Raw genomic sequence first — 26,617 nt, 5'->3', positions numbered from 1 at the left:
GAACAGACCTAGATATACAGCCAGAAGAACTATATATATAAAAAAGACTTTAGGTATTCTTAAAATGTCCTTTATATATGTATATGTATGTATTATTTATTTAATATATTTAAATTCATGTTTATATAAACATATAAACATATAGTGTGTGTGTGTGTGTGTGTGTGTGTGTGTGTGTGTGATAAAGACCTGTTTCTTAATCTGCCCAGCTGAGGCTAGAAGCAATGACACCTCAGTAGCAATGAGAGAAACCTGTGGCCAGATCTTTGCTTCTAAATACAAGTCTTATAAGCAACTCCAGCTGTTTGGACAAGTAAAATGAGTGAAGCAGGAGAAACAGATAGGGGAAAACTCTACTGTAAAAGTAGGACCTATGAGTTCACAGGCAGAAGCTGAGTAACTGAAGAATTAATTAAATAGATGACAGAGCAAGGATAGCCCTTAAGTTAAAAATTGGAATAAAAATGAACATACATTATAACTACACAAATTAAAAATTCTAAAGATAAGTTTTATCAATATATGCTAAAATTTATAGGCAACAATATGGGAAACAGGATTATTTGCATAAACCTAGTGAAGAAAAAGATCAAATGCTGTCTTCCAAGTGGATCCTAGCAGATACCATGAATCCGAGAGACTCAGTATCAACAGTCTAAGACACGCAGTGCAGATGACAGTACCTTGGGCAGGATGCCCTGAGGCACGAGTGGCCATCACTCTACATTCTCACTCACAGGACCAAGAGCAAACCCAACCTGAGGGAAAATCTACACAGTGACTTCTGCACTGCTTACCAGACAGGCACACGGAAAAGTGCAAAGTCAACATTAGAAAGGACCCTGGGACAGAAAGCAGACAGTCCTAGACACAATGGTGACATCTGGATAATATTTCTACTTGGTAGTGTATGCCACTATAAATTTCTGGTTTTTGGCAACTCTCCAATGGCAATATAAAATGTTAACATTAAGGAAAAGAAACTGGGTAGCAGAAACTTTTAATACTGGAAACTGGAAAGAGGGTAGAGGGCAGAGGGCAGAGGCCACTGTGACCACATGGCGATTTAAGAATAACTTTCTGAGTTGATTTTTTCTGCTACCAAGTTCCAGGGACTGAACTTAGGTTATCATTGAATGACAAACACTGTAACTGACTATTCTCATCTAAAAAAAGCTTTTCTGAATTATATCTGTGACTTGCCTGAAGTAAAAAAATAAACATATTGCCCTTACCTTTTAGAGGAGATGGAAACATATGCCTTTTTCTGTGCATATCTTTTGTGTGTGTGTGTGTGTGTGTGTGTGTGTGTGTGTGTGTGTGTGTGTGTGTGTGTGTATGCACCTTTCATCATTGCTCTCCACTTTATATTCTGAAGCAACAACATATCCCACTGGAACCTAGGGTACACTTTGGCTGGTGCACTTACACAGCTTGCTCCAGGGATCGGGTCTGTCCCTCTGGTATGCTGGGATTACAAATGGGTCACCCATCACTCTGCGGCAAGCACTTTCACCCAGTGAATCATCCCATTCAATGTCAGTTTCCAAAGAGCATTGACCCTGCCTTATTTTCTTTCTTAACACTTTATTTTACTGAATATTTACTGCCAAGAAACCAAGGAGTAGAAATATGATTTCTGAAGTACTTGAGCCTAGAAACTTCTACAAACACAGGATGAATGTTTGCTAGCTTAAACATTTAAGAGGGGTTGAAGACACAGCTCAGCAGTTAAGGCACCAACTACTTTTGCAGAGGACCTGAAATGAATTCTCAGCTCTCATGTCAGACAGCTCACAGCTACCTGTAACTCCAGCTCCAAGCTGACATCCTTTTCTAATCTCCTCAGGCAGCTACACTCACATGTGCTAATGTATAGATACATACATACACATTAAAAATAAAATAAAAATTTAAAGGTAAATAAAAGTATTTCAATGAAATTACGTACCTCATTAAAATACATTCAGTGTATTTGAATTTTTCATATTTAGATGCTATCCATGTAGCCCAATGGAGATAAAATGATATAATGCTTTTTTTAAAATGAAAATTCAAAGTTTAAATTGCTTAGGCATCATCTTAAAAAGACTAACACTACACAGCCATTATCATGGGTTTCAAACACATTATTCAATATATTCACTTATTTTACTCTTGATTTGTCTGAGTAAACTTTTGTCTTTCCAAAACTCTAAACATATGTCAAATTGTGCCAATACTGAATGCATCTAAAACAATGTGCAAGAACTCCTTAGGTAAACAAAACAACCCCCCCCCCCCCAAAAAAAAAAACCAGAAAGCAAAAACATCCAACCCATGCATATGATCATGAGCATGCTTCCCTTGGTGGAACTATTTAGGAAGGATTAGGAGGTGTGGCCTTTTGGAAAAAGTATGTCACTGGGGGATGTGGTGGGGGACTGACGCTTCAAGAGCCCATATCAAGCCCAATTTCTCTTTCTCTGTCTCCAATTTGCAGACAAGAATGTAAGCTTTCAACTCCTCCTGCAGCAGCAGGCCAGTTTGTATCCATGATTCTTGCCTTGATGGTCATGGACTCAACCTCACTAGTTAAATGTTCTCTTCTGTAAGTTGCTTTGGTAATGGTATATCTTCACAGCAAAGAACAGTAACTAAGACAAGCACCAAGGTAGAGGAAGTGCTTCCCAAGGTTGCTATTCTAAGGAGGACTCTAAATTTGATGTAACGATACTGTCCAATATGGTGACTCATTATTCTCTACAGTTGTGTTTCCTGGATTGTGCTTTAGTCTTGCTCAATGCATACAGCTGATGTTAAAACAAGAAGATGCACACAGATACTGGATGTAATGAATGTCTACTTTGATGTGCACCCTTCAGTTGAGAACAGCTCTGATATCTTCTGCGGATCAGCACATCCTTATTTCAGACTGTACATTTTCAAGTGGATTCTGATGACGGTGAGGCTTTTGTTTAATCCAGCCCAATGGACTCCTTTCAGTCCAGCTACAGTGACTAGCCTGGGACAGATATGATCCAAGCATGAACCCAAAGCTTCTAAAGGCAGTGTCTCTCTCTCCTGTGCTTGCTGATTTACTGGCAGTGAGCTTGGCAGCAGGACACTGCCTGGCTTGAGGAAGAACTCAAACAATCAGAGGCGAGCTCTGAGGTGGGGAACCAGACTCCTGGCAAGAACCCTTAAAACCTTCCTAAACTGGGGTTGAGGATTTAGCTCAGTGGTAGAGCGCTTGCCTAGCAAGCGCAAGGCCCTGGGTTCGGTCCCCAGCTCTGAAAAAAAGAAAAGAAAAAAAAAAAAAAACCTTCCTAAACCAGCACTAAAGTAGATGCTCCTGGACTTTGGTTTCAAAGCTTTTCTGCTTATGACAGGAGGAGGGAGAGCTTGGTTACCTATGTTGAGGACAGTTCCAACACATTGAGCCTTTACTTTAGTAAATAATCATGATACTGATTATGTGAAACATTATTACCAAGTTTACTTTCTGAGATTCAACCCGATTCTGAGTTACTGGATGTTACAGGAGTACTGGTCTTCATACATGAACACACCATGGGAAATAAATGCCTTTCTAAATAGTAGTTTTAAGGTAGTTACGATTTCAGGCTCATTTCTCAGGTGTCACTACATGTGAAATTTTAGTTAATTTAAAAATCAATGAATAGCTTACCCTAATCCAAAAAGGCTTGAGACAAGAGGTTAACGGAAACTATCAGTGTATCCTAAGACAGACATAGCTTAAGTTTTACTGTCATAAGAAACCTATGTTTTGGTAAATCAAATGGACAAATTTCTTCTCAAATATATCTCCTGAGATTCTGGGATATGAAGGAAGGCAATAGAAAAGAAGAAATCGTTTCTTTTCTTGGGCCCTGTGTATTATGCTTCTAAAAGTACTGGGGGTCTGACAAGGTAACTTTGACTGGATATTTAACAGTTAATGGTGAATGAAATTACCTACATAACCTGGTAAAGAAACCATGTTTCTAATTACAAAGTGTACAGAGAATACACAGTATCCGCTGCAGCTCCTTCTCACACAGAGGACAAGAGTCTGCACACATCTGTTGCAGCTCCACTCTGAAAGGCTAAAAGCCTGAGTCAACATAACCAATTAGAAACCTGGTTCCGGGGGTGGTGGTGGTTGTGGTGGTGGTGGTGAGGGTATGGTGTGGTGGGAGAGAACTTCTGGGAAGACCTCCAAAAGAAATTTTATAATCAGATCCTTGAACATCTATTGAGAAGCAGCTCTAATATGAAAGTACTAATAGTGTCACTATAAAAAACACAAAGAAAATACAAAAGGCACTAACCGTGGCTGGACACGCTGCCCTAGAGCAGAAGCTGCCTGGTCAAGAAGTAAAACCATAGCTGCTTTTGCTCTCTAATGGGATCGAGCAAAGGCTAGTCTGAAAAATCCAGTGGGAAGTGATTTTATAACACCCAAAAAAGATGCTTTTTTCAGAAAGAAAAAAAAAGTCTAGTTTTGGGAAATCCACTTTCTTTCACTTTCAAAGGCCTCAAGCCTAAGCAGAGGGAGATGTACACCCAAAAGACCCCAGCAAAGGACTCTCCACTTGTGTGTGCCGGTCCTTTAGCACACACGTTTCCACCTGTGCTACCAAGTAGGAAGTGTCCGACAGGGCTCCTAAATCTCAGTAAAAGCTGCTGACATCGCCTGGGAGTGAATGTGGGAGTGAAATGCATGCTCTACAAAGCTTTATCATTAATTCAGTTCCAAACCTTACCACACACACAATTCAAAAACCTTCATATTGCCCAACACTTGAGGGAAAGGATAATCTAAAAACACCCAACCACTGCCCACCACCATTAAGAGCAAAAGAGGAAAAATACAAACATTCAATTGGGGCATTTATTTCTTTAAAATAAATATAATCAACACTTGATTACATGAGATTAGTCTACCTACCCATAATTAGTACAACAATATTATCATATATGTGTATGCACCTATCAATCAATCAATCAATCAATGAATAACAGGTTCTCATAGATCCCACGCTGGCCTTACATCTGCTTTGTGGCTGAGCTGAAAGTGATCCTGTCCTTCTGTCCTTCTGTCTCTACCTCCTCAGTGCTTAGATAGGCTTTGTGCATGTTATGCAAATATTTTATTGACCAAGCTGTATCTCCAGCCTGCATTTTTTTTTTTTTATTTTAGAGAGCCTTTTTATATTGAGGTTTTAAAGCTTAAAAAGTGCCCATGAGCCACAGGGCACATGTGCAGGCCACTGGATGACTTTTGAATATGTTCTCTTGTTCCACCATGTGGGTCTCAGGGGTTAAACTTGGGTCATCGGGACTGATGTCGAGAGCCTTTCTCACTGGCCCTATGCTATTTTAAAGTGCTATATTAAGTAAAGTAAAATCTCTTTTTCAAAATAAGCCCAACTTCCTTGTTTGTAACTATCTTCAGTTTTGTTCTGAATTTCTTCATAATTTCAGTTTCTTTTTCATTTGGAGAAACTTTCTATAAGAGAGTCTTGAATTTAGAAGCCGCTTCAAAGGCAGTACCTAAAAAGTTGATTTCTTACCCCAGTCTTCAATAGCATGCCAAGTTTTTAAAAAAAAAAGAGTAAGGAGGAAAAGCCAGATCACCATGGCAACTGTGCACTCACCACCTTCTCCTTGGACCTCAGGACACCCAGCTTCCCGAAGCGCACGTGAAAAGGTGAGCACTGATAGGAGCCATCCTGCTGCCGCACCACGACCACATCGATGCACCCAGATAGAGTGGCTTGGTTAATGCCCTTGTAGAGTTCCTTCACAGTGACAAGCACCTGCCCAGCCAGCTGGCCCACATAATTCATGGTTTGAGACTGTAAGAAAAAAAATAATGATGTCAGCACTAAATGTGACAATAGCAATGACATAAAGAGTCTGACTAAACATACGCTCTCATCTGCCATTCAGAGCCCATGACTCTCCTGCTGCCCCGGCTACATTGCACGGCTCTACAGGACGACAGAGGTTTCAGACTGGAAGTGCCTCTAAGTGGGGCCTGAGGCTGCGGAAGTTCTACTTCCTTTCACACTCCAGGGTGGGGCCAACTGACTCCATCTCCCTCCATCAATAGCTCAGGACCGACAGAGAATCACCTAAAAAACGCGGATTGTCACAGCACATTCCTGCCAAGGTGCTTTGCACTCCACTGCATCCACTCTGACCACAGCAGCCCAGCCTAAAGGGCCCAGGGGATCACCACCCCCAGAAGAAACTTAAGATTCATCTTCTCAGAGAAACAAGAGATCGTTGAGATGTTATGGTTCAGATACATGCTGCGCCAAGCAAACTGTGGTGAGCTGTCCCAGGACTAACACAGGTTAACCTTACTTCAGAACCTCAACAGAACATAATGCTTGTCTCCCACAATGTTCAAAGCACAAAGGGGGTTTTTGTTTTTCAACTTCAGCTCACTACTCAAATCAAGATCACCAGAGCCCTGCAATTGAAGGGTGAGGAGGTACATCTAAACCTGGCTTAACCCCTTACCCCAACTCTTCCACTGAAAATCCAACCCACACCCAAACAAACCCTTTAGTCCTCAGGCTGTCAGATCTCATTCCAGTGGTTGAACAACACACCACCACTCAGCAGACACCTTAATGTTATATTAAAGCCAAATCCATGGAGAGTCCTTCCCCTTGATGTAGGATCAAGAGAAACCCTGCAGCTTTAGGCTAATCCAGAAGTCAATTTTTATTGGACTCTAGTAGGAGTAATGAGTCCGAACTATTAACTACACAGAGTGGCCTCTCTAAACCCGCTCTGGTTGCCCTAAGCTCAAAGTTCCATCTCTGCAAAGTTCTAGAGAGACATTCTGTGTTGTCAGGTGAGTCCTAGGTGGAACAGGGCAAAGTGCTGATCCCCTAAAAAAAAAGAAAGGGACCATTAACTCAGCCTACCCTGCAAAGACAGGCAGTGCCTACAGCAGGACAGATTCCACTCAACAATACAGAAAGACTTGTAACCCGGGTCTAGCTGTTGGGCAGCCTGAAACATATGACCCTGATTACTCCCCGGGGTTTTCCAAAGTTTCCAATTGCACAGACCACAGAGCCTGCTTTGAGCAATGTACACAAGCAGCCAAGCTTACTACCGTCTTCTAAGGTGGGAAGATGTCATAATTATAAAGGAAACACATTGTAGTTATGAAACAATTATAAACAGGGTAGCTTTGGCTTTAGGGTGAGGACGGTTGTTTTGGCTTTGATAGCAAGGCCAGATTAAGCACACATCAAATGCGTAATTTTTGAAATTTTTCTATTTTTGGAGTAGAGTCTCACTGTGCAGCCCTGGCTGGCCTGAAATTCACTAAGAGGACCCTAATAGCCTTGACTCACAGAGATCCACTTGCCTCTGCCTCCTGAGTGCCACCATACCTGGATCGTCATGTTTTTAAAAATTAACATTTCTGGATCACAAGTTTAGGGACAGCCTGTGCTGCATGAGATCCTACCTATAAAACACCAAATAAATAAAAGTAAATTTGTCTTTCTACTGTGAGATCAATGTAGACCTTCAGAGCTCTAAGAAAGATATGGCTGCCCCAAATCCTCTGTCCACTCAACTGAGTGTCCTGAACTTGGGATTGCACCTGCAAAATATCACAACCAGGATGCCAACACTGTCTCAGGTAAGCACCAGAACATGCCAGGCAGTATTCATGCACACCTTTAATCCCAGCACTCAGGAGGCAGAGGCAGGTGGATCTCTGAATTTAAAGCCAGCACTGTCTACAAAGTGAGATCCAGGATGGCCAGAGCTACAACAGAGAAACCTGTCTAGGATGGGGTTGGGGTTGGTAAAGAACCGGAACACCACATCAGCACACGGATCCTGTTGCCTCATACAGTCACACACATTCTCTCTTGCCTTTTCCTCCCCAGTCCCTGGCAACATTGATGTATTCTCTATTTCTGAAATGTCCGCCATCTTAGAAAGGAAGTCAGATGAACAGCACCATGAAGTATGTGTGCTGTTAGCACTGCCTTCTTTCACACATGCTTTTCTGGAGACTTATCCCGATGGCTGTATCAATGAGCTCATTCTATTTTATTGCTGCACAGTATCTAATGGTATAGACTTACCATTAAAAACAAAAGAAAACAAAACCCCCAAACCTCTTTACTTGAAGGACAAGTAACTGCAGTTTCTGGCTATTACACATAAATCCACAGTTGTAGGTATCCACACAGTGTGTGCACAACGGAGTGCAACTTTTCAGTTGCAAACAACTAAGGGCGTGGCTGTTTTAGAACAGCCAGACTGTTCTCCAGAACTGCTCTACCATTTTATCTTACCACCAGCAATGTCTACAAGGTGGAATTATCTGCACACGCACACAGTGAGCCATTACTGTTTGCTCAGCCGTGATGGTTCACGAAGATTTGGATTTCTTTAACAGCTAACAATGCTGAACACCGTTTCATGTACTGCTCATGAGTATCTCTCTGTGGCATCAAGAGTCCGCATCTCATGAAGAAGGGAAGGAAACGCAGATCTTTGTCCCCACCTCTGTGGTCATGGTATACAGCCATTTTATGTGAAAGATGAATTTTCTACAAACCAGAACTGAGGTGAAATTCACGTGGAGGCACTTCAACTCATCACCTCTTTACCAGCAATGCTTCTCTGCCACCCAGCACACCTCCATGTCCCTGTCCTCTTAAGATACACACTCGTACAACATGCTGTTTTATCTGCTGCACCGCACCAAGCAGAACACAGAGTCAGTATTGCATGACTCTGGTGATGGTAAAATGAATACTGTTACAATTTGTAAAAAAAAAAAAAAAATCATAACAGTATAGACCTTAAAAAAGAAACTGGAAAATGGCCACTTTTAAACATCTCTATTCAGCCATAAACAACCATGTTCTAAATGTGTAACAAGCTTACATCAACCAGAGCATACAGTCCATAATTAAGTATAACAACATCTATTCAGAATGATTTTAATTACTGTGGTTAAGAGATATGCTGTTATACATAAAAATCTATTGTGTAAATTTAGTTGCTAAATGTAGGAAAATACAGGCTGTTATGAAACTTGTTTTCTCTTGAGAGGTATGAAACCCTTTGGGTTTAAATTTTGTAGGATACAAAAACAAAAGTACATGGAGGCCAGGACCGTAACAGGTCCTAACCCTGGAAATGGCCAGAACAACCTGCTGACTACACAGGAAACCCAGTAGCAGTAACTCTCAGAGAGCTCACTTGTCCCAGTACAGACCTTATTTTGAGACAAGATTTTATGGTATGATTTTGGCTGTCCTGGATGAAACTTATGTGTACACTAGGACTATCCCCAACTCACAGATACCCATATCAAAGGTGTGCACCACCAGGCCTGGCCTCCAAGTATTTAAAGGAACAAACTGAAACTTCAGATACATTGGTGATGTTATAGGGTGGATGTTTCTATGTGCCTCCTACTCCCACCACTCCATGCACTGAACATGCACTGCAGCCCTAATGCTAAAGTGAAGGTGTTTAGAGATGGGCCTTTAGTCCTAATCAGGTTCAGGTAAGATCATGAGAGTGAACAGAAGTGCCCCTTCCTCACTGGTGTCCTATATAAAGATAAAGTTAAGAGCCAGCATCCCTTTACCTAGTCACGTGAGGACACAGCATGGCATCTGCAAAACTGTGAAAGTGCCAACCACTTGTGTACACGTGTACACACACACACACACACACACACACACACACACACACACACACACACACACACTTTAGATACCAGTACCAGTCAACTCAAAGTCCTAAAAGTGATGCTCACACAACAGAAACCAAACACTTTTCTCCAGACACTGGCAACAGCCTCCCTGGGGAAAACCTGCATAGATCTAACTTAGATGGTGACAAGACACTCACCTCAGAATGTTAAGTCTCAAACACACCCGTGAGAGCAAACAACATCCACACAGGTTGTTCTGAAGAACCCTTTACGTGGCCCAGCAGAAAAGTATAGACAAGAGAGTCTGCTGGTCTGAAAAGGAAGTTCCTGTGGGGAGTCAGTGTGGGTTGTTTGGTGACACATGAACAACCCAGACACACACGGTTACACAATGAGAGGTGGGCCAGGGTTATCTCAACACACACAACACTACAATCTATACAGCAAGGCTTCAAGAATGTAAAGAGCTACAGTTTTAACATTCAACAATATACCAGGGTATTTCTCCAGTAACCATGTTCAGAAGAGCAGGAAAAGCTACATGCTTTCTTGTACACATCTTTAGATTTCAAAATAATGAGCAGAGTCTAACATGGCAGGCACTCAGCATACAGGATAGGGAATGTCAACTTCTTCCCCAACCCCCACCACAACACTGACAAGCCCAGACCTGTTTGATGCTCCCACAACACCATATAATGAAATAAATCATGTCCCTACCTATATTTTCATCCCTATTTCTCTCATTTCTAACTTCAAGACACTGTCTTATAATGAAGTTTTCCAATAGTTTAGTTCTTATCTCTCAAATAAAACATGCCCAGTGTTCATGTCCAATATATGAGGTGACTTGTGTACAGAGAACATCTAACTTGGCTGACAAATAAGGAGAAATATAAAAAGTAAAATTACTAGGAAATGTAATGAGTTTTGAGATTTTGAAAGCTATCAAACCTATTATTAATTACATCAACCTATGGAATGACTAGCTACATAGGAGAAGTTTTAGCTAAATGTTTATATTGACTCTTTTCTGAACTACAATTTTAAGAGTTCAAATGGCTATACCTTGAACTATTCAAAATAGACTTTACAAACAAAAAAAATTTATTCTTTCATAGTGTATACTTATATAAACTTTTTAAAGAGATGAATTTATTTATATGTGTAACTATATCTGCATGAAAGTGTGCCCAGAGGCCAGGAGAGTGTCTCAGGTGTTATGTGGGTGTTGGGAACCTGTGTATTTTAGGTAAGCATGTATATAGTCATAGCAATCAAGACATAGAACAATCAGATTGCCTCTCCTCCAGTCCCCAATGCCTCTCTGTGGAATCTCTCTTCCTCCAACTACCTATTTTCTGTCCTTAAGTCTCCTGAGTTTATACAAACAGAATTATGTACTATGAAGGATTTCCTGTATTTAGCACAATGCATCTAAGATTTTTTTAAAAAGTGTTGTATGTATTAGTGCATTTTTTGTTTGTTTGTTGTTATAGGGTTTTGTTTAGTTTTTAGAGACAAGATCACTATGTTGCCTTGGTCGGTCTCAAACTTAAAAAAAGGCACATGCCCAGCTAGCAGTCTGGTCTGTGATACCAATGTGTGCTACATAGTATTTTTCTACATATTATATTACCCCATGAATCGTTATTATTCTGGGATATATATTACCCCATGCATCGTTATTATTCTGGGATATATATTACCCCATGCATCGTTATTATTCTGGGATGTATATTACCCCATGCATCGTTATTTTTCTGTGATGTATATTACCCCATTCATCGTTATTTTTCTAGTATATATATTACCCCATGCATCGTTATTTTTCTGGGATGTATATTGCCCCATGCATCGTTATTATTCTGAGATATAAATGACCTCCAGTTTACCCTTCACCCTGGGTGTTCCTAGCTCTTGGCGAGTCTAAGGCAAAGCTTTAGGACTTTATCTGGTAATACTCAGGAGTAGTAACCTGCTGGTTAGATACAGCTGTAAAGTTTGTGTTTGCAACCACTGTTTTCAAGGCATCTTCCATGTGCTCAGGGGAGTTTCCTATGTAAACGAAATCATTTCTCAGATTACTTTCAAAATGGCAGTTTTTGTACTTAATGTACTCATTGTGTGAGCTATGCATTGATGGCCAAAGCACGTATTCTTTATCCCCTCAGAGGAGGATGTAACCCTCAGCAATAGACAAGGCATATGCTATGGACTGTGTTTGGTATAAAAACCACAGCCCATAGAGGACAGGTCTCCTACTTGAAATCAAGCAGCTCCACAGAGACAGGCCCAGCCACATCTCCTGGTATGTCATTGTCTTTTAGGAACTTTGAGAGATATGTGTACTAAGAAATCTCAAGGGCTGGAGAGATGGTTCAGCAGTTAGGAGCACTGACTGTTTTTCCAGAGGCTCTGAGCTAAATTCCCAGCAAACACATGGTGGCTCACAACCATCTGTAATGAGATCTAATGTCCCCTTGTGGTGTGTCTGAAGAAAGCAACAGTGTACTCACATAAATAAAATAAATAAATCAAGAAAAAGGAGAGGAGGAAGGAAGAGGAAGAGGGAGGAGGAGGGAGAGGGGGAAGAAGAAGGGGAGGAGGGGGAGGAGGAGGAGGAAGAGGAATAATTCGGGCCACCCCAGAATATAGGATTTCCTTTTTGAAGCATCCCTCCCTACTGGAGATTCTTTGCACTGACCTCTAAGCCAAGAATTAATATGACTCTTTTAGAATCAACACTTTCCCTGGACTTAGAACCTACATGAAGATTAGACTGTACCCAGGCTGGAGCTGTACTTTGACTCTCAAATAGTCTAACATTCATGTAGGTTGTAGGCCCCGGGAAAGACATGCTAAACCTCATCTATCTTCCCCTCTTCATTTTCTTGACCTCTGTCACCCCCTTTAAAAGAGGCTTAGTTAAGTCCTACAGCCAAGTGATGCTGGTGCTGATGCTGAGAACTGTGAATTCTGTGTGAAGGTCTCCTGCATCTGATGGTAGCCTGGTAAAGCTCAGGTAGCAATGAGCCCCATGAATTACCACTGCAGTTGGGAGCATCACAGCACTTCTACTAACAAAGCAGCTATTAACACTTGCAGGCCCACAGTTCAGTGACATTAACAACTCAAGGCTAAGAACATCGTTATCTCTAAGTCTGACAGGGACTGGAGAGACTGCTCTTCCAGAGGTCCTGAGTTCAAATCCCAGGAACCACATGGTGGCTCACAACTATCTGTAATGAGAGCTGATGCCCTCTTCTGGTGTGTCTGAAGACAGCTACAGTGTACTTATATATAATAAATGAATCTTTAAAAAATAAGTCTTATAGAACAATATCTTCTTTAGAAAGAAAGCTGTACTTAGAGTAAAAATAGAATTGGTTTTAGTACAATTCTGAGTTTGCTTGTTTGGCTGGCCCTGCTGTATTTAAAACCTCAGTTAAGGAAAAGCAGAACCATCTAAACCTTCCCTGCTGACGATAGGTAGCCAAGTCACACTTTTATATAAAAGGGAAAGCAGTACTTTTACAGTGTGGGACCCACAGACACTACTACAATCAAATAATCAAGAGGTGACTCATTAAAACGATTCATTGCTTCTGTGGTACTTTGTCAAAAAAAAAAAAAAACCACAAAACCCCAATCTAACTGTGAGATGATACCAGACAAACCCAAATCAATAACACAACATGTCTGTGCTCAGGACATATCACTGAGATGTGAAGACCGTGAAAACAGGAAGAATAAGAAGGTTGGAAGAGACTGACTGAGGACATGGCAACCAGAGGGGGATTCAGAAATAGAGGGAGAGAGAGAGAGAGAAAAAGAGAGAGAGAGAGAGAGAGAGAGAGAGAGAGAGAGAGAGAGAGAGAGAAAGACAATTCCTGGGCTCCCTACTGCTTCAGTCTGTTATATGTGAGAGGAAATACAGTGGGGCTTAGCAGGGATTCCATGTCCTGTGCTCCCTCTCTGGCTCACATCAAAGGCCCCTGAGGCATCCCTAGACCCAGCATACCCCTTCACTACATTACAGTATTTCCGAAGTTCTCAAGTGACTGACTCTAAAATGTCACCTTATTTCAAACTGATGACCAGAGGCAAGCTTTCAGTTACCAAAGTTGAAGGGGACACTTCCTGCCTTTTTTTTTCCTGTTTCATTGTCCTTGAGGAATTGGTTTTTTCCCAAGATAGTGTCAATCTCACGAGTGAGTGCCAGCCTATGTGGGTTGTGGTTCTGTGCTTTGTTGGCAGGTGTGAGAACGTAAGGTGGCAGAGGACCTCTACAGTGACCTCTACAAGCCCAGCTCCTGTGCCCCGGGTGGAGATTCACTACACTTCTGAGGTTATACAATCTGTGTGTGTAATAACACTTCTGAGGTTATACAATCTGTGTGTGTAATAACACTTCTGAGATTATCAACTCCTCGTTCAGGTTTGCCCCGGGTTCACTTGAGGTGGATTCATGTTTTTTCTTTACCTCTATTTTGTTTTTCATTTTGAGACAGTTTTAACATATAGCCCAGGCTGGCCTCGAACTCATCAGTCTCTTGAGCCTAGGAGTCACCATACTTACAGATACTTAACATACACACTCTAGGCAAGCTCCCTTCCAGATGGATATGCAGCTAATGCTAAGACGGTCTACCAAAGGCACCCAGTAACAAACAGGATTTCATCACAGAGCTAAGATGCTACCCTTACAAAATAGCATCAGCAGGACTGATGACTTACATAAGACATTTAGATAAGTCCTCTGGAGCATAAACAGGATTTGAGGAAGAGGGGGGGGGGAGTTCTATGATAAGACATGAAAACTGACAAAAGTTGCCCTGTTCTCAATTAGGTAAAAACAACATCACACGCAGAAGCTATTTACTCTAGAATGTGAGCCTATGGTTTCCTTTTCCTACTGCATGGATTTTGTAGACTACATAAGTGTATAAAACACTTTCCCGCCTGAGAAGGGTGCGATTTCAGAGCTTTTAGAGTTGTGTCCAATTCCTTTAAGACCAAGTCAGCAGCCTGAGGGTCCATCAGAGCACAAGTATTTTAGAACACTCTTGGGTGCAAGGATTTCTGCAGGGCCAGCAAACACCCAGTGCTACTCCTCAACAGGGGGAGGGTGGTGGAGGAGGAGAGCCATAGAGCTCAGCTCAGCATGGGAGCTGTGGGGATAGGGGTGGGGAGAGTGGAGTGAAGACATTAACAGAATTTCAAAACTAATTTCCGCCACAAGTTTAGTACTCAGGAAAATAGGACGTCTTGCCTTATCCTTCTGTCTTTCTGCCTGACTCAATACTTAGAGCTCTAGTTAGTTTAGAAGCCAAGACTCTATTGCACACACCCATGTTCGTTCGAAAGTCAAACTTCTGGATAATCATTACAGCTAATTAAGCAGATATCAAATCTAGTATGCCAGCCACTAGTCATTCAGAAAACTCTCTTGGGGTGGGGTGGTGACTCACAGCACATCAGTGACATAAGAGGGAATTAATGCAGTGTAAGCAAGTGTCTATGACTGCCCTTGGAAAACATCAGTAGCAAAACATCAATGAAACGCTCTTGCAATGGGCAGTCTAGTCAGTGTGTGGTGCTAAGTGGACTTCATAAATACTCCATAGAGAAATAAGTGTGTCCATATCCTTTCCTCTGACCTTTAAGACAAATGTGTGTGAATGCACGTGAACACACCCTTTATATTATACAATAGACTTCAAAATACAACGGTCTCCCACACAAGCTTATGACTTATATTCACACTCCATTACTGCTGCTGCTGCTAAGTCAAAAGTCTGCATGTGGACCCCTGGTGAGCTCAGACCTACAAGCAAATGTCATACAGAATATGGTGAACCTCCTACGGCAGCAGCATAAGTGCTTTTATATCTTTAAAACTAAAATCAGCCAAGTTAACAGATTTCAGAAATTATTTTTATTTTGTTGACTTCATGCTGATTTCCATAAAAATATTCAATCGTATTTGCTTAAAAAAAAGTAACCAAGGCAATTTAATGAGAAGATATAACAACATCAGTACTTTCATTAAGAGTTCCAGATTATCTGAATAGCTATTTAGCCTCTGCCTTACTTTAAAATGAGCATTTAAGCCAGCCCTAGTGGCACGGGACTGTTATCCCAACATTCAGGAGTGCTGAGGCAGAGGGATAGTAAGTTCAAGGCCAACCTATAGAAACAGTCAGCATTAGCAACACACCAAGACCCTGTGCAAAACAAAAACCAAAGTAATTCAGGTAAAATGTATTCAAACACATTATTTTCCTAAGGTTCTACCAGCTAATGAGTTAAATGATATTGTCTTCACATCACTTTAACAGACTTCAAGAACTCAAGCTTAGAAGCCAAGTTTGACTTTGTACCTTGTAGCAAGAGAAAACTAGATTAAACAGTTCAACCCCCTCCCACATGTCAAGCATATTTTTTGTTTGATCATAGTCATAAAAAGAGTAGCCTACAGGCATTCTTTTGTATCCAAACAAAATGCCAGTTTCAAAATACTCGCTTAGCCTTATAGGAGATTTGGCCAGGACAATAAAAACCATAAAACTTAAGTGACTTCTACCCCCTCAACTACCACACTGAGATCAAGAGCAGAACTCAACACACTACTCTGAAATCTAGCTGCAGACAAGTTAGAGCAAACACATTTCTTCTCGGCATACAGTTATTAAATAACAGAATAAGGACAGCATAAAGGCAAGAAGGGAGAGCAGGCAGTCTCTTTGCTCTACTAACATTTTAAGAATTAGAAACTCACCACAATACATTTTCCACACTAGAGGCACTTTCTACTTTCATTCAGCAGGTGCTGTCCCTTCCCAGTGCTACCCAGACTGGGCCTCAAGCAAAGAGAGAGAGAGACATGGGAGAAGGGAACTCACCAGAATACCAGGAGGGGCCTTGCCATGATAAACACCTGCAGTTTTACTCAGCGAGCTTTCCTGAACCTTCTTCTCATCTTCACTATTATCTTCTAGGTAAAACATCTTAAAACTGAAGAAACTTATCAAGCATGACTCTACTGAGGTGAATGCAGCAACACAGTTACTCTGTGGACGACCAAATGCTAACTGACTCAGAAAGGGACATGGTTAAAACTGAAAGCAAACAGGTCTTTAAAAAAAAAAAAAAAAGCAATGCACACACCACTTTACCAATGAGATTTGCTCAAAATGCCTCAGCCCCATCTCTCCACAGATGATAAGCAGGGGCATGGGGCAGGCTACGGCATGTGTTTACACTGATAGGTACCAAGTCCTGCCCAATCACAAGACGTCAACTACAGTTGCCATCACACACAACAGGGATTGAGTTAATGATTCCTTAAGCCAATCACATTTTCATATGTAGAAATAAAAACAGCTATCACAGGGGGGAGGAAAACTCCTGTAGTCATGTAAGGGAAATGCTTTTCACATGTTAGACGCATCTCTGTGCTCCTATAGTCTAACTACTAAATACGGCTACCTCACTATACTGGCATAACCAGCACTTCTCACAAACTGGGACATCCCCAGCTCAGCACTCTATAAACGACAAAACTAGACTTCACGGGCCTGACAAAACAGCATTTAGTTCCTGGTCTTTACTTGCCAGCTCTCAGAATGCCACTACACAGCAACCTCAAACTTTTCTAGAACCCTAAAGTATATAATACACATAGGTAAGACACATATATATACTTGATTTTTAAGTTAGAATATTTTATTGAAGTCATTTTTTAAGACTCTGGAGTTCATTACAAAGAGCCTCCGCCACATATGCCTACTGAATTTTCAAGCAGGTTAGTACTAAATGCTATAATAAAATGAGTGAAGACAGTCACTTGATTTGGAAGACTTGGTATGAAAAAAGAAAGTAAAATTGTGATGTATATGTGAGTTGAAATGATATTCTATATTCTGAATTAAGTGTATTAATTGATTTTTTGTGGGTTTTTTCTACACCTCGTGGGTTAAAGTATGGTACAGGTGCACACACTTAGATAGATGTGCACATGTTCAGAGACTGACTAAGTCGGCCTCCTGCTGCACTACTCTGCTCTTCCTTACTGGAGACAGGGTCTCTCATTGTCTGACAGCCAACAAACCCCAGTGATCCTATTACTTCAACCCTGGGCAGTGCTCCAGATGTGCACACGAGCTCCCGTGTGTGCTGGGACCCAATGCGGATCCCTGTCTCACCCACTGAGCTACCTCTGGCCTCTGCTGCTTCCTTTATAATGTGACAGAGAGGAGATCTGAAATTACACATACAGCTCACATTCAATTTCTGCTGTACACCACTGTATACCACAATCTCGAGAGGCAAAATGTGTTCCTGATGAGGAACAGAAGACACAGGATTTTAATCGTTCTACACAGCATTTGCCTCATCGACATTCATGAGCTTCACACGAGCAAACCTGTCCTTTGCCTTCAAACTTCACAGGGCAAACATTGTGGCCAAGAGGGGACGGAAATGCTAACTACAGCAGCACTCCCTCAGCACCCAAATAGTAACACTATGGCAAGATGGAGGTGTCCCAGTGGGCAAAGCATTTCCCAAGCCTGACAACCTGAGTTCTGTCCCCAGAACTCTTATGGTAGAAGAAATGACTCCCATAAATTGTCCTCTGACCCTCACACGCATGCTGTGGTTCTTTACCCACAAAAGAAAATGTAAAAATAAGGAGAACAATTACAAAGTCAACCTGTTCAACATTAAAAACAGAAAAACCCATTATATTCAAGTCATTTTCCCAGCTGCTGTCAGAGAAGACTAACAAAGCATCCACATTCACTTGCCCTTTAATTACACATCACATGCACAACTTTCCCCTCACAGGGGAACTGAAGAGTTCTCACGGCTGAAACATTATGCCAAGGACAAAAATTCCAGTCTCTTTCTCCATGACCCTGGCATCAGAAAGGAGTAATAAAACTTCACTCTGAGGTGAGAGACATGAGAGGTCAGCAGAGAAGAATGGGAGAAACGCGAACAGGGGATTAAAGAGAAATGACCTAAGATTAAAAAGTCAGAGGCAGAGGAAATAAAATATGGGTAAGAAAATAGATACAGAGAAATCATCAAAGGGAGAGCTAAGCAGGAGGGAAGATGGAGACAAAAGAGAGAAAACCACCTATTTTAAATGTGAGGAAGCCAAGGCTCAGAAGGAGGTTGAGCAGGTAACTAGAGGTCAGGCACTGAATAAGGTACAGGTGGAGAGACTCCCTCCAGTGTCTCCAGTTCTTTCTGTGGTTTGTTTGTTTCATTTGCCAACCTGAGGCCCAGAGAGAATGTACTATAGGGGTGGGTGGGGAAGCAGCTGACAGACTCAGAGGTGAAGGCTCAACAAGTGAAGAGTGTGGAAACTCAGCAGGGCAGTGACAGTGGTGTAACAAAGTCTGTGGGCAAGGTCCACTCCAGAGGCCTCTTACATAACACATGAGTCACTGGGTTTCCTGCCCGCCTCAGTGTTATGTCACTATTTTGATGAATACCTCACAAAATGTCCTGCCTGCAAAGGAGCACGCACCATGGACCCATCAGAGACGAGCTCATCTGAACACCGAGGTCGCCACCCACGGATCCCCGAAGGCCCATCTGGTGGCACTTTTCATCATGTTCAACACACACTACAATCACAGACAACAGTTTCCAACCAGCCTCATAATGTTCAAAGAAAAGTGTCAACCTCTTCTGCCCAGGTTAAAAATAAAAGTAAATCCTGAGGGCTCTGGAAGTGACACAGTTTAGCAGGGGCACATACCTAGCCTTCAGGAAGCCCTGGGTTCAGTCCCTAGCAAGCAGTCAAATAAAGCATGCCTGTATTGTAGACACTCAGAAGGAAAGGAAAGGGGGTCAGGAAGTTCAACACCATCCTCAAGTATGTGGAGAGTTAGCAAAGCCAACCTGGGCTAAATGAAGTTTTTTGTTTGTTTTGATTTGTTTTGTTTTTTATGCAAATGGTTGAATCCTGAGAAAAATCTTTTTTACTTTTGCATAGCATTTTTGCCAAAAAAAAAAAATTATCTGCCTGCCTTGACCCCCACAGGAGCAGATCTCCCTATTTGCCCAGACTGAACTCAAGCAATACCACCTCTGCCTCCTAAGTCTTGAGACTATAGGGAAATGCCACTCTGATGGCTCTTTTGTGACTTTGGAAAGTGGGGTCAGAATGTGGTGGTGTATGCCTGCAACTCCATCACTCAAGAGGCTGATTCAGGAGTGCAGAGAACCTTGGCTACCCAGAAGTTCAAAATAACTGTGCTATAGAGTAAGGCTGTTTGGTGAGAAAAAGGGGGGGGGGCTGGGAGTCTCCAAGACTTAAAAGTTTACATCCAGCTTCAAGAAACAAAGTTAAAATGATGTCCAGAGAATCAGATTCCACCAGATCTGTTTGTTTTGTTTTTCATTATTAAGTACATGGGACAACTAGGTGGTAGGTAGTCTTCTCCTCTCTTTTTCCTCTTCTCTTTTTAAAACTTTTTATTGATTTTTTTATTTTTACATCATGCACCCCAATCCCACTCATCTCCCTGTCTCTCTCTCTCTCTCTCTTTTTTTTCCTATTCTTTTTTTCGGAGCTGGGGACCGAACCCAGGGCCTTGCGCTTGCTAGGCAGGCGCTCTACCACTGAGCCAAATCCCCAACCCCTCCCTGTCTCTTTCTATCAGCTCTCTGTCCTTGCAATCTGCCCACAAAAAAAGAAACCAACAAAAAGCAAGCAAACAAAAAAATCCACCTTGCAGTGCAAGCTGCAGTGTGTCACAGTGCTTTGCTCAAACACCATTACTTGCAAATGTTCACTGTAATGAATTACAGTCAGGCTCAGGGCCTCTGGCTTCTACTACACTATCAATATTGAATCCTTACCCAGGTTCCTCTTGGATATATGTTGTCGCACGGTTTAATGGAGATCCTGCAGCGGCTCTGGGTCTGTAGGACTGGTCCCTTTACCCACGTCAGCAGTTCACAGACGGGATAGATGATGGGGTGGACCAGCTCAAAGCCCTGGATCTGGGCCTGGGTGTTATCTGAGCTGGTCAGCCCACCAGCTCTCTCACACCCACACTACCAGTGCTAGCTCTCCAGCACTGCCCCAGCTAGTTCTCCCACGTGCTGCAGCTGGGACCAGCTCCTCTCATGTTCTTGGGTCCTGCTTGCCTGCAACTTCACCACCAAGGTCAGCTTTACTGTTCAGCACAGGGGAAGTACAGGGCCTGCTCTCCTGCCACCTTGGGGGTCAGAGGTGAGGGAAAGAAAGCATCTCTCCAGCACCACACCACCTCATGGCAGATGAGAGTTGGGGCCAGCTCTCCAGTGCTCCAGAGCCTTGGGGCTGGCTCACCCACGCCCCTGCCGCAGGGCCAGCTCTACTGTGCTACCCACTTCTACTAGCAGGGGGCCACTCTCCAGAGGGCTGCAGCTGGTGAGGGGTGTGGTCAGCTCTCCCAAGTGCTGTAACTAGTGAGGGGCGGGCCAGCTCTAGGCAGCCCTTGAACACTACATGGTCCCAGAGGCAGCCCAGATCAGGACTTTCACACATGGTGGTAACGTGGGGCAGAGACACTGACACAGACCCCTGCTGCTGCACGGCCACAGGCACAGACAAGCCCCTCAGAGGCACCACAGACTGGGTTTCATCACCTATTGTGGGTGTGCCTTTGGGTGTCTTCGGCATGTCAGCTCTCCAAGGAAGCAGGAAGATTTCTCTAGGATGCATTTTAATAGGTAATACAATACTGTATAACTTTGTGTTCAGTTCAACATACAAACTTGGTAAATAAGTTCACTGAGAATGCATCAATCACTCAGGATTTCAAGACTTCCAGACCTTCAATGGATTTTCAACTATTGAGAATATTGGTTGAAGTCCTTGGGTGAGCTAAGCCACAGGAGTAGATTTTCCACATTTAAAGCAACAGAACATGGGGACCTGTGATCCCCAAATGTGATGTTCCTTTGGGGCAGACTAAAGCCACACAGTCAGAGTTGCTAGTAAACTGTGAACTCTCAAGTTGAAAAGTCAAACCTCATCTTGGTCACTTCTCTGTGGTGAAGAAACCCATCAGTCAGCTAAGAATCATCCTGAACTTGGATCCTCTTCATGCATTCTGGGGTTTCCAAGTCTTTGTTATTCATGGTAGAGGGCTCAATCACGTAACATAGCATCAGCTCCTTAGAGATGTTCCCTGAGATTCTGCTCAAAGTGGAGAATGACTTCCTCCAGCTGAAAACCCCATGGAGAGAACCTCATAAAGCTGTCACCTCTGAGTTCAGTGATGACAGAATAGCGGGCATGATAAAATGGAGGTCCTTTCTGATACAGCAGCAGATCTGTTCTATACTTGAGCCCCACTTTGGGCACCCACCTTTCAGAAGCAGTGGTAGTCCATGTAGGTAAGTCCTGAAGGTGGGCTAGACTATAGTGAAGACTTGCCAGAGCTTCATTACTGTTAAAGGCTCCTTCTCATAGTAAATACTTAAACATTACAGGGCATACACCAAGAAAAAAAGCCTTTTCTAGGCTAACCTGCAGATCTTCAAAGAACATGTATGGTCTTATTCTGCACACCAGTCTCTCTTTGCAGCAATTTTCCATCTAAGATCACTACCTTCTTCTGTTCCTCTTACTCCTATTTCTCTCTTCCTCCTCCTCCTCCTCTTCTTTTTTTCCTTCTCCTCTATGAACACATATTCGTCAGCAGCCCTTGTTTCATCTACTGCCTGGCTGCTGCCTTCTAGTCAAAGGTTGCCCTGGGGCAGAACTGTGGTATCCTCTGCCTCATGCCCATTGAGACACAAGGAGTGTGGCTTGGCCAGACCCCTCCTGCAGGCAGTCTAAGTATGTGTTGAGACCCTGCAGGCTATATGACTGTTCTGTACCCTCCAGTGTCACAAAAAGTTTGTAATTTCCCACTCTGCCTTCCAGGGAGAAGTAGACCTCAGAGTTCAGTGGTCATGCCATGAATTATCTTCTACACAGTGCTCTCATCCTGGTCCTGTGTACGCATGGAATCCATGGCCCATTCCACTTGATGCCGATACTTCTCTGAGGTGATTGTAGGCATGACTGTCTGCACACCTTTCCACCTGGCAGCCAGCTTGAGATCAGAGATTGGTTGCTGGGAATTGAACTCAGGACCTCTGGAAGAGCAGTCAGTGCTCTTAACCGCTGAGCCATGTCTCCAGCCCGTCATTCTTCCTTTCAACTCAAAAACATAAAATAAATGAAACTCCCTCCTGTGTTCAGACTGAGGAATAACAATGTATTAGTAAGAAAATTAAGAATATGTCATTTTGATTAATAAAAAAAATCATTACTTTTAAATGGCAATTACAAAGATTTCCACAATCCCAAGCTAAATGTGGTGATACACAGCACAAGTTCAGAGGAGGCTGGAGGAAGGATTGCTGTGAATGTGATGCTAGTCTGAACTACAAAGTGACACCCTACCTTAAAAGAAATCCATAATTTCTAATAATTCCATAGTTTCAAGACCACTCATGACAAAGTGACCTACATGAGGAGAATCACATTCACCTGAAATAAGGACACCCTGTTCTGAAGAGATCAGCTACACTGAAGTACACAGTTTCTTCCTGTTATCTGTAATTAGCTACAATTCACTATTTAAAGTTAAAACAAGCCAAAGGGACTGTAATGTTTTATTTAAGAACAAGGGGAAATTGCTCTTGCTACCACTCTCTGTGTAGCCAACCCTGGTCACACAAGCGCTTAGCATGTAATAGCTGCAGAGCTTGCTCAAGTTCCTGTAGGCATAATTTTTTGCAACCTACTTTTAATAAGGGTTCGACCTCTCCTCTAGCTCACCAGCCAGCAGAGGTAGTAGAAGAGAAGTAATTAGGATGTGGGGAAGTGGACTTGTTCAGCAATAGTTCTTAGACTGTGAGCTCAATCTCCTTTGGCAGCAGTTCAGTCCCACAGTAAACACTAAGTATGACTCAGCAGCTGCAGACCAGTCCTCCAGGCAGACGGACACCACACACGAACCGGCAGCTGAGTCCAGGCCTTTCAACAGGCGACACCAGGCATGAACCAGCAGCTGTAGTTCAATCCTGAATAAACTGCAAGGCTCGACAACCAAGCTGAGGTGAGGCTGTTGAGGCGACAAGCTGCCACAGGAACCTCATGAGAAGTTTTTAGGCGAGTTTCTCTCAATGGCTGTTGAGAGAACAAGTTGAACTCAACAATGCTATGTAAAGCAAACCAATACATGCACGGCACGTCGTTAGTGAAGAATAAAAAGCTGCAGGAAACCAAACCGATGTTCAGTGCTCATCTCCCACTGTCTGTGGGGTCCCATCTATATTCCTTCATCACAGGTCCTTTTGCACGTCTGCTCTAGCAAAGCACCCTTCCACCTGTGTATGTGTCACAAAACATCATGTGCATAACCGACTCTCCAAGGAAACCAGAAGTTCCCACTCGAGTCCCAGTGTTTGCTCCTCTCTCACTCCTTACTAACACTGCAGCATCAACTATGAATGAATAATGAGATGCAAAGAAACCAGAAGTTCCCACTTCGTGTTCCAGTGTTTCCTCCTCTCTCACTCCTTACTAACACTGCAGCATCAACTATGAATGACTCAAAACACAACACAAAAGCCAGAGGCTCTGCCTTTCGGTCCTTTTACAGCTCTCTCTCTCTGGTTCCTACTGTGTTGGAGTAAACTTTATAGGAGAAAGAATTAGATTCCTGCCCAAGAAACTAAATACCTGGAGAACTACTAAAGGGACTTTCTAAAATATTAGTTCTGTCAAGACTCCTCATTTATTATAAGGTAACGCATTTTAGGCTGAGGAGGTGGCTCAGTGGTAGCCATGGTGTGGTCCTGGTTTAATGCCTGTCTGGCAAAAACAAAACAGAACATTTCACATTTTGTTTTGATATCTATTGGTTAATTTAAAAAGTGGTTTCTCAATATTTTCATCTATTAAATGCAAGGATTAACAAATTGTATTTCTCCTGTGGCTTGGGATATTCTTAGAAAACTGGATATACACACCTTAGTTTAAAAACTTTGGAGCAAGCATCCCTCTGAAGTCTACCCCTTCTTGAGCTATGTCACACTTTCCCTGCATTTTGAGGAGCTGCCTGGCTACAGCAGTCAAGCCCATCTGCCCAATAAGAGGGACAAGCTGGGCAGTCCAATTAAGGGCCAGAACTATGGTCTCTGGCTACAGTGTATGGGCAATACTACCACAAGGTAAAGCCAAAAGTGAAGAAGGCTTCTGCCCAGCCCAAGCAGAGGTGTGTAGCGTATCCTCTGTCTAAGGTGCACCACTTATCTAACTATACAAACTTGTGTCAACGTCCTTTAACTCCACCTCATCTCACTGAGCAGTGGTGCACAGGGATGGCATGCTAAGTAGGCCATGTCACCTTACTTCACAAAGAAGTACTACAGAAGCAGAGAGATGGTATAGCCCTTCATCCCAGCATGTGGGAGGCTGAGGCAAGGGCATCTTCAGTTATAGGCCAGCCTGGATCACAGTAAGAGAAGGCTAAAGAAAAAGAAATGTTGAAATATTAAAAGTCTCATCAAACTCTAGAATAGTAATTTTAAAAATGTGGTGGCTCTACTCTTTCCAGAAGTAAATTATTTTCTAGAGATAATAGTATTGAAGCCATAGCAGGAGGAAATAGTGTTAGGTTTACTCCCCAAACATCAAAATTGAAATGACTGAAAACTTGCCAAAACAAACAAACAAACAAAAAACCAAAACAAAACTACAACAACAACAAACCCCAGCAACAAATAGTGGGAGTGTCCACCTCACACCCCCGCACTCCTGAGAGGAAGGGTCAGTCCACCTCACACCCCTGCACTCCTGAGAGGAAGGGTCAGTCCACCTCACACCCCCGGACTCCTGAGAGGAAGGGTCAGTCCACCTCACACCCCCAGACTCCTGAGAGGAAGGGTCAGTCCACCTCACACCCCTGGACTCCTGAGAGGAAGGGTCAGTCCACCTCACACCCCCGGACTCCTGAGAGGAAGGGTCAGTCCACCTCACACCCCCGGACTCCTGAGAGGAAGGGTCAGTCCACCTCACACCCCTGCACTCCTGAGAGGAAGGGTCAGTCCACCTCACACCCCCGGACTCCTGAGAGGAAGGGTCAGCCTACCTCACACCCCCGGACTCCTGAGAGGAAGGGTCAGTCCACCTCACACCCCCAGACTCCTGAGAGGAAGGGTCAGTCCACCTCACACCCCCGCACTCCTGAGAGGAAGGGTCAGTCCACCTCACACCCCCGGACTCCTGAGAGGAAGGGTCAGTCCACCTCACACCCCCGGACTCCTGAGAGGAAGGGTCAGCCTACCTCACACCCCCGGACTCCTGAGAGGAAGGGTCAGTCCACCTCACACCCCCAGACTCCTGAGAGGAAGGGTCAGCCTACCTCACACCCCCGGACTCCTGAGAGGAAGGGTCAGCCTACCTCACACCCCTGGACTCCTGAGAGGACTGGTCCTCCACAACAACTCCACCTCAAGATCCTCCGGATCCTGAAAAACTGGTAATGGATTATTTTGTTACTATAACCTTTTTCATTATTTTCAACAATTTTTTTTAAAATTTAAGAAATGTTAGTAGTTAGCAGGGGCCCTCCTCCCTGTGGCCTTTTTCCATCTATGGAAATGGATTGCTGCTGTAGTGTTGACTAACAACTTAGAAAGTGGAAATTCCATTAATAATCTTTCAGGTTGTGGTTTCTCCTGAAAGTGTAATAGTTCTTTCAGATATAGTTTATTATAACACCTAACACAGTAACAATTCAAAACATAAATGTGTGAAGGGTACAAACAACTAGTAAACACGACATAGTACTATCAGTGAGAGACTGTTGGAGCCAGTTACGGATGGTGAAGTAGGGG

The 26,617-nt window shown here is 43.0% G+C and overlaps 1 protein-coding gene and 1 pseudogene across 6 annotated transcripts in view; both read right to left on the bottom strand.

The window, feature by feature from the left end:
* The window catches only part of Lpin2 (lipin 2), a 74,809-nt gene that overhangs the window by 32,366 nt on the left and 15,826 nt on the right, over positions 1-26,617 (bottom strand). For 3 of the 6 annotated variants that reach the window (XM_006245662.5, XM_006245665.5, XM_006245663.5), the window contains exons 1-2: positions 16,615-19,100; positions 5,643-5,843 (exon numbers count right to left, since the gene is read on the bottom strand). In XM_006245662.5, the coding sequence (XP_006245724.1) occupies positions 5,643-5,843; positions 16,615-16,719 (306 nt within the window). In that variant the 5' untranslated portion in view covers positions 16,720-19,100. Of the gene's footprint in view, positions 1-5,642; positions 5,844-5,918; positions 6,558-16,614; positions 19,101-26,181; positions 26,257-26,617 lie in introns of those variants that run through there. The other 3 variants (XM_039083795.1, XM_006245664.5, NM_001108236.1) reach the window with 3 other exon arrangements.
* Tsen2-ps1 (tRNA splicing endonuclease subunit 2, pseudogene 1) lies at positions 20,253-26,175 on the bottom strand (annotated as a pseudogene).

This window comes from Rattus norvegicus, chromosome 9 (assembly GCF_036323735.1).
Source record: "Rattus norvegicus strain BN/NHsdMcwi chromosome 9, GRCr8, whole genome shotgun sequence".
Taxonomy (NCBI): domain Eukaryota; kingdom Metazoa; phylum Chordata; class Mammalia; order Rodentia; family Muridae; genus Rattus; species Rattus norvegicus.
The sequence above is the reverse complement of the archived record's forward strand: the minus strand, read 5'-3'. Positions and strand labels throughout refer to the sequence as shown.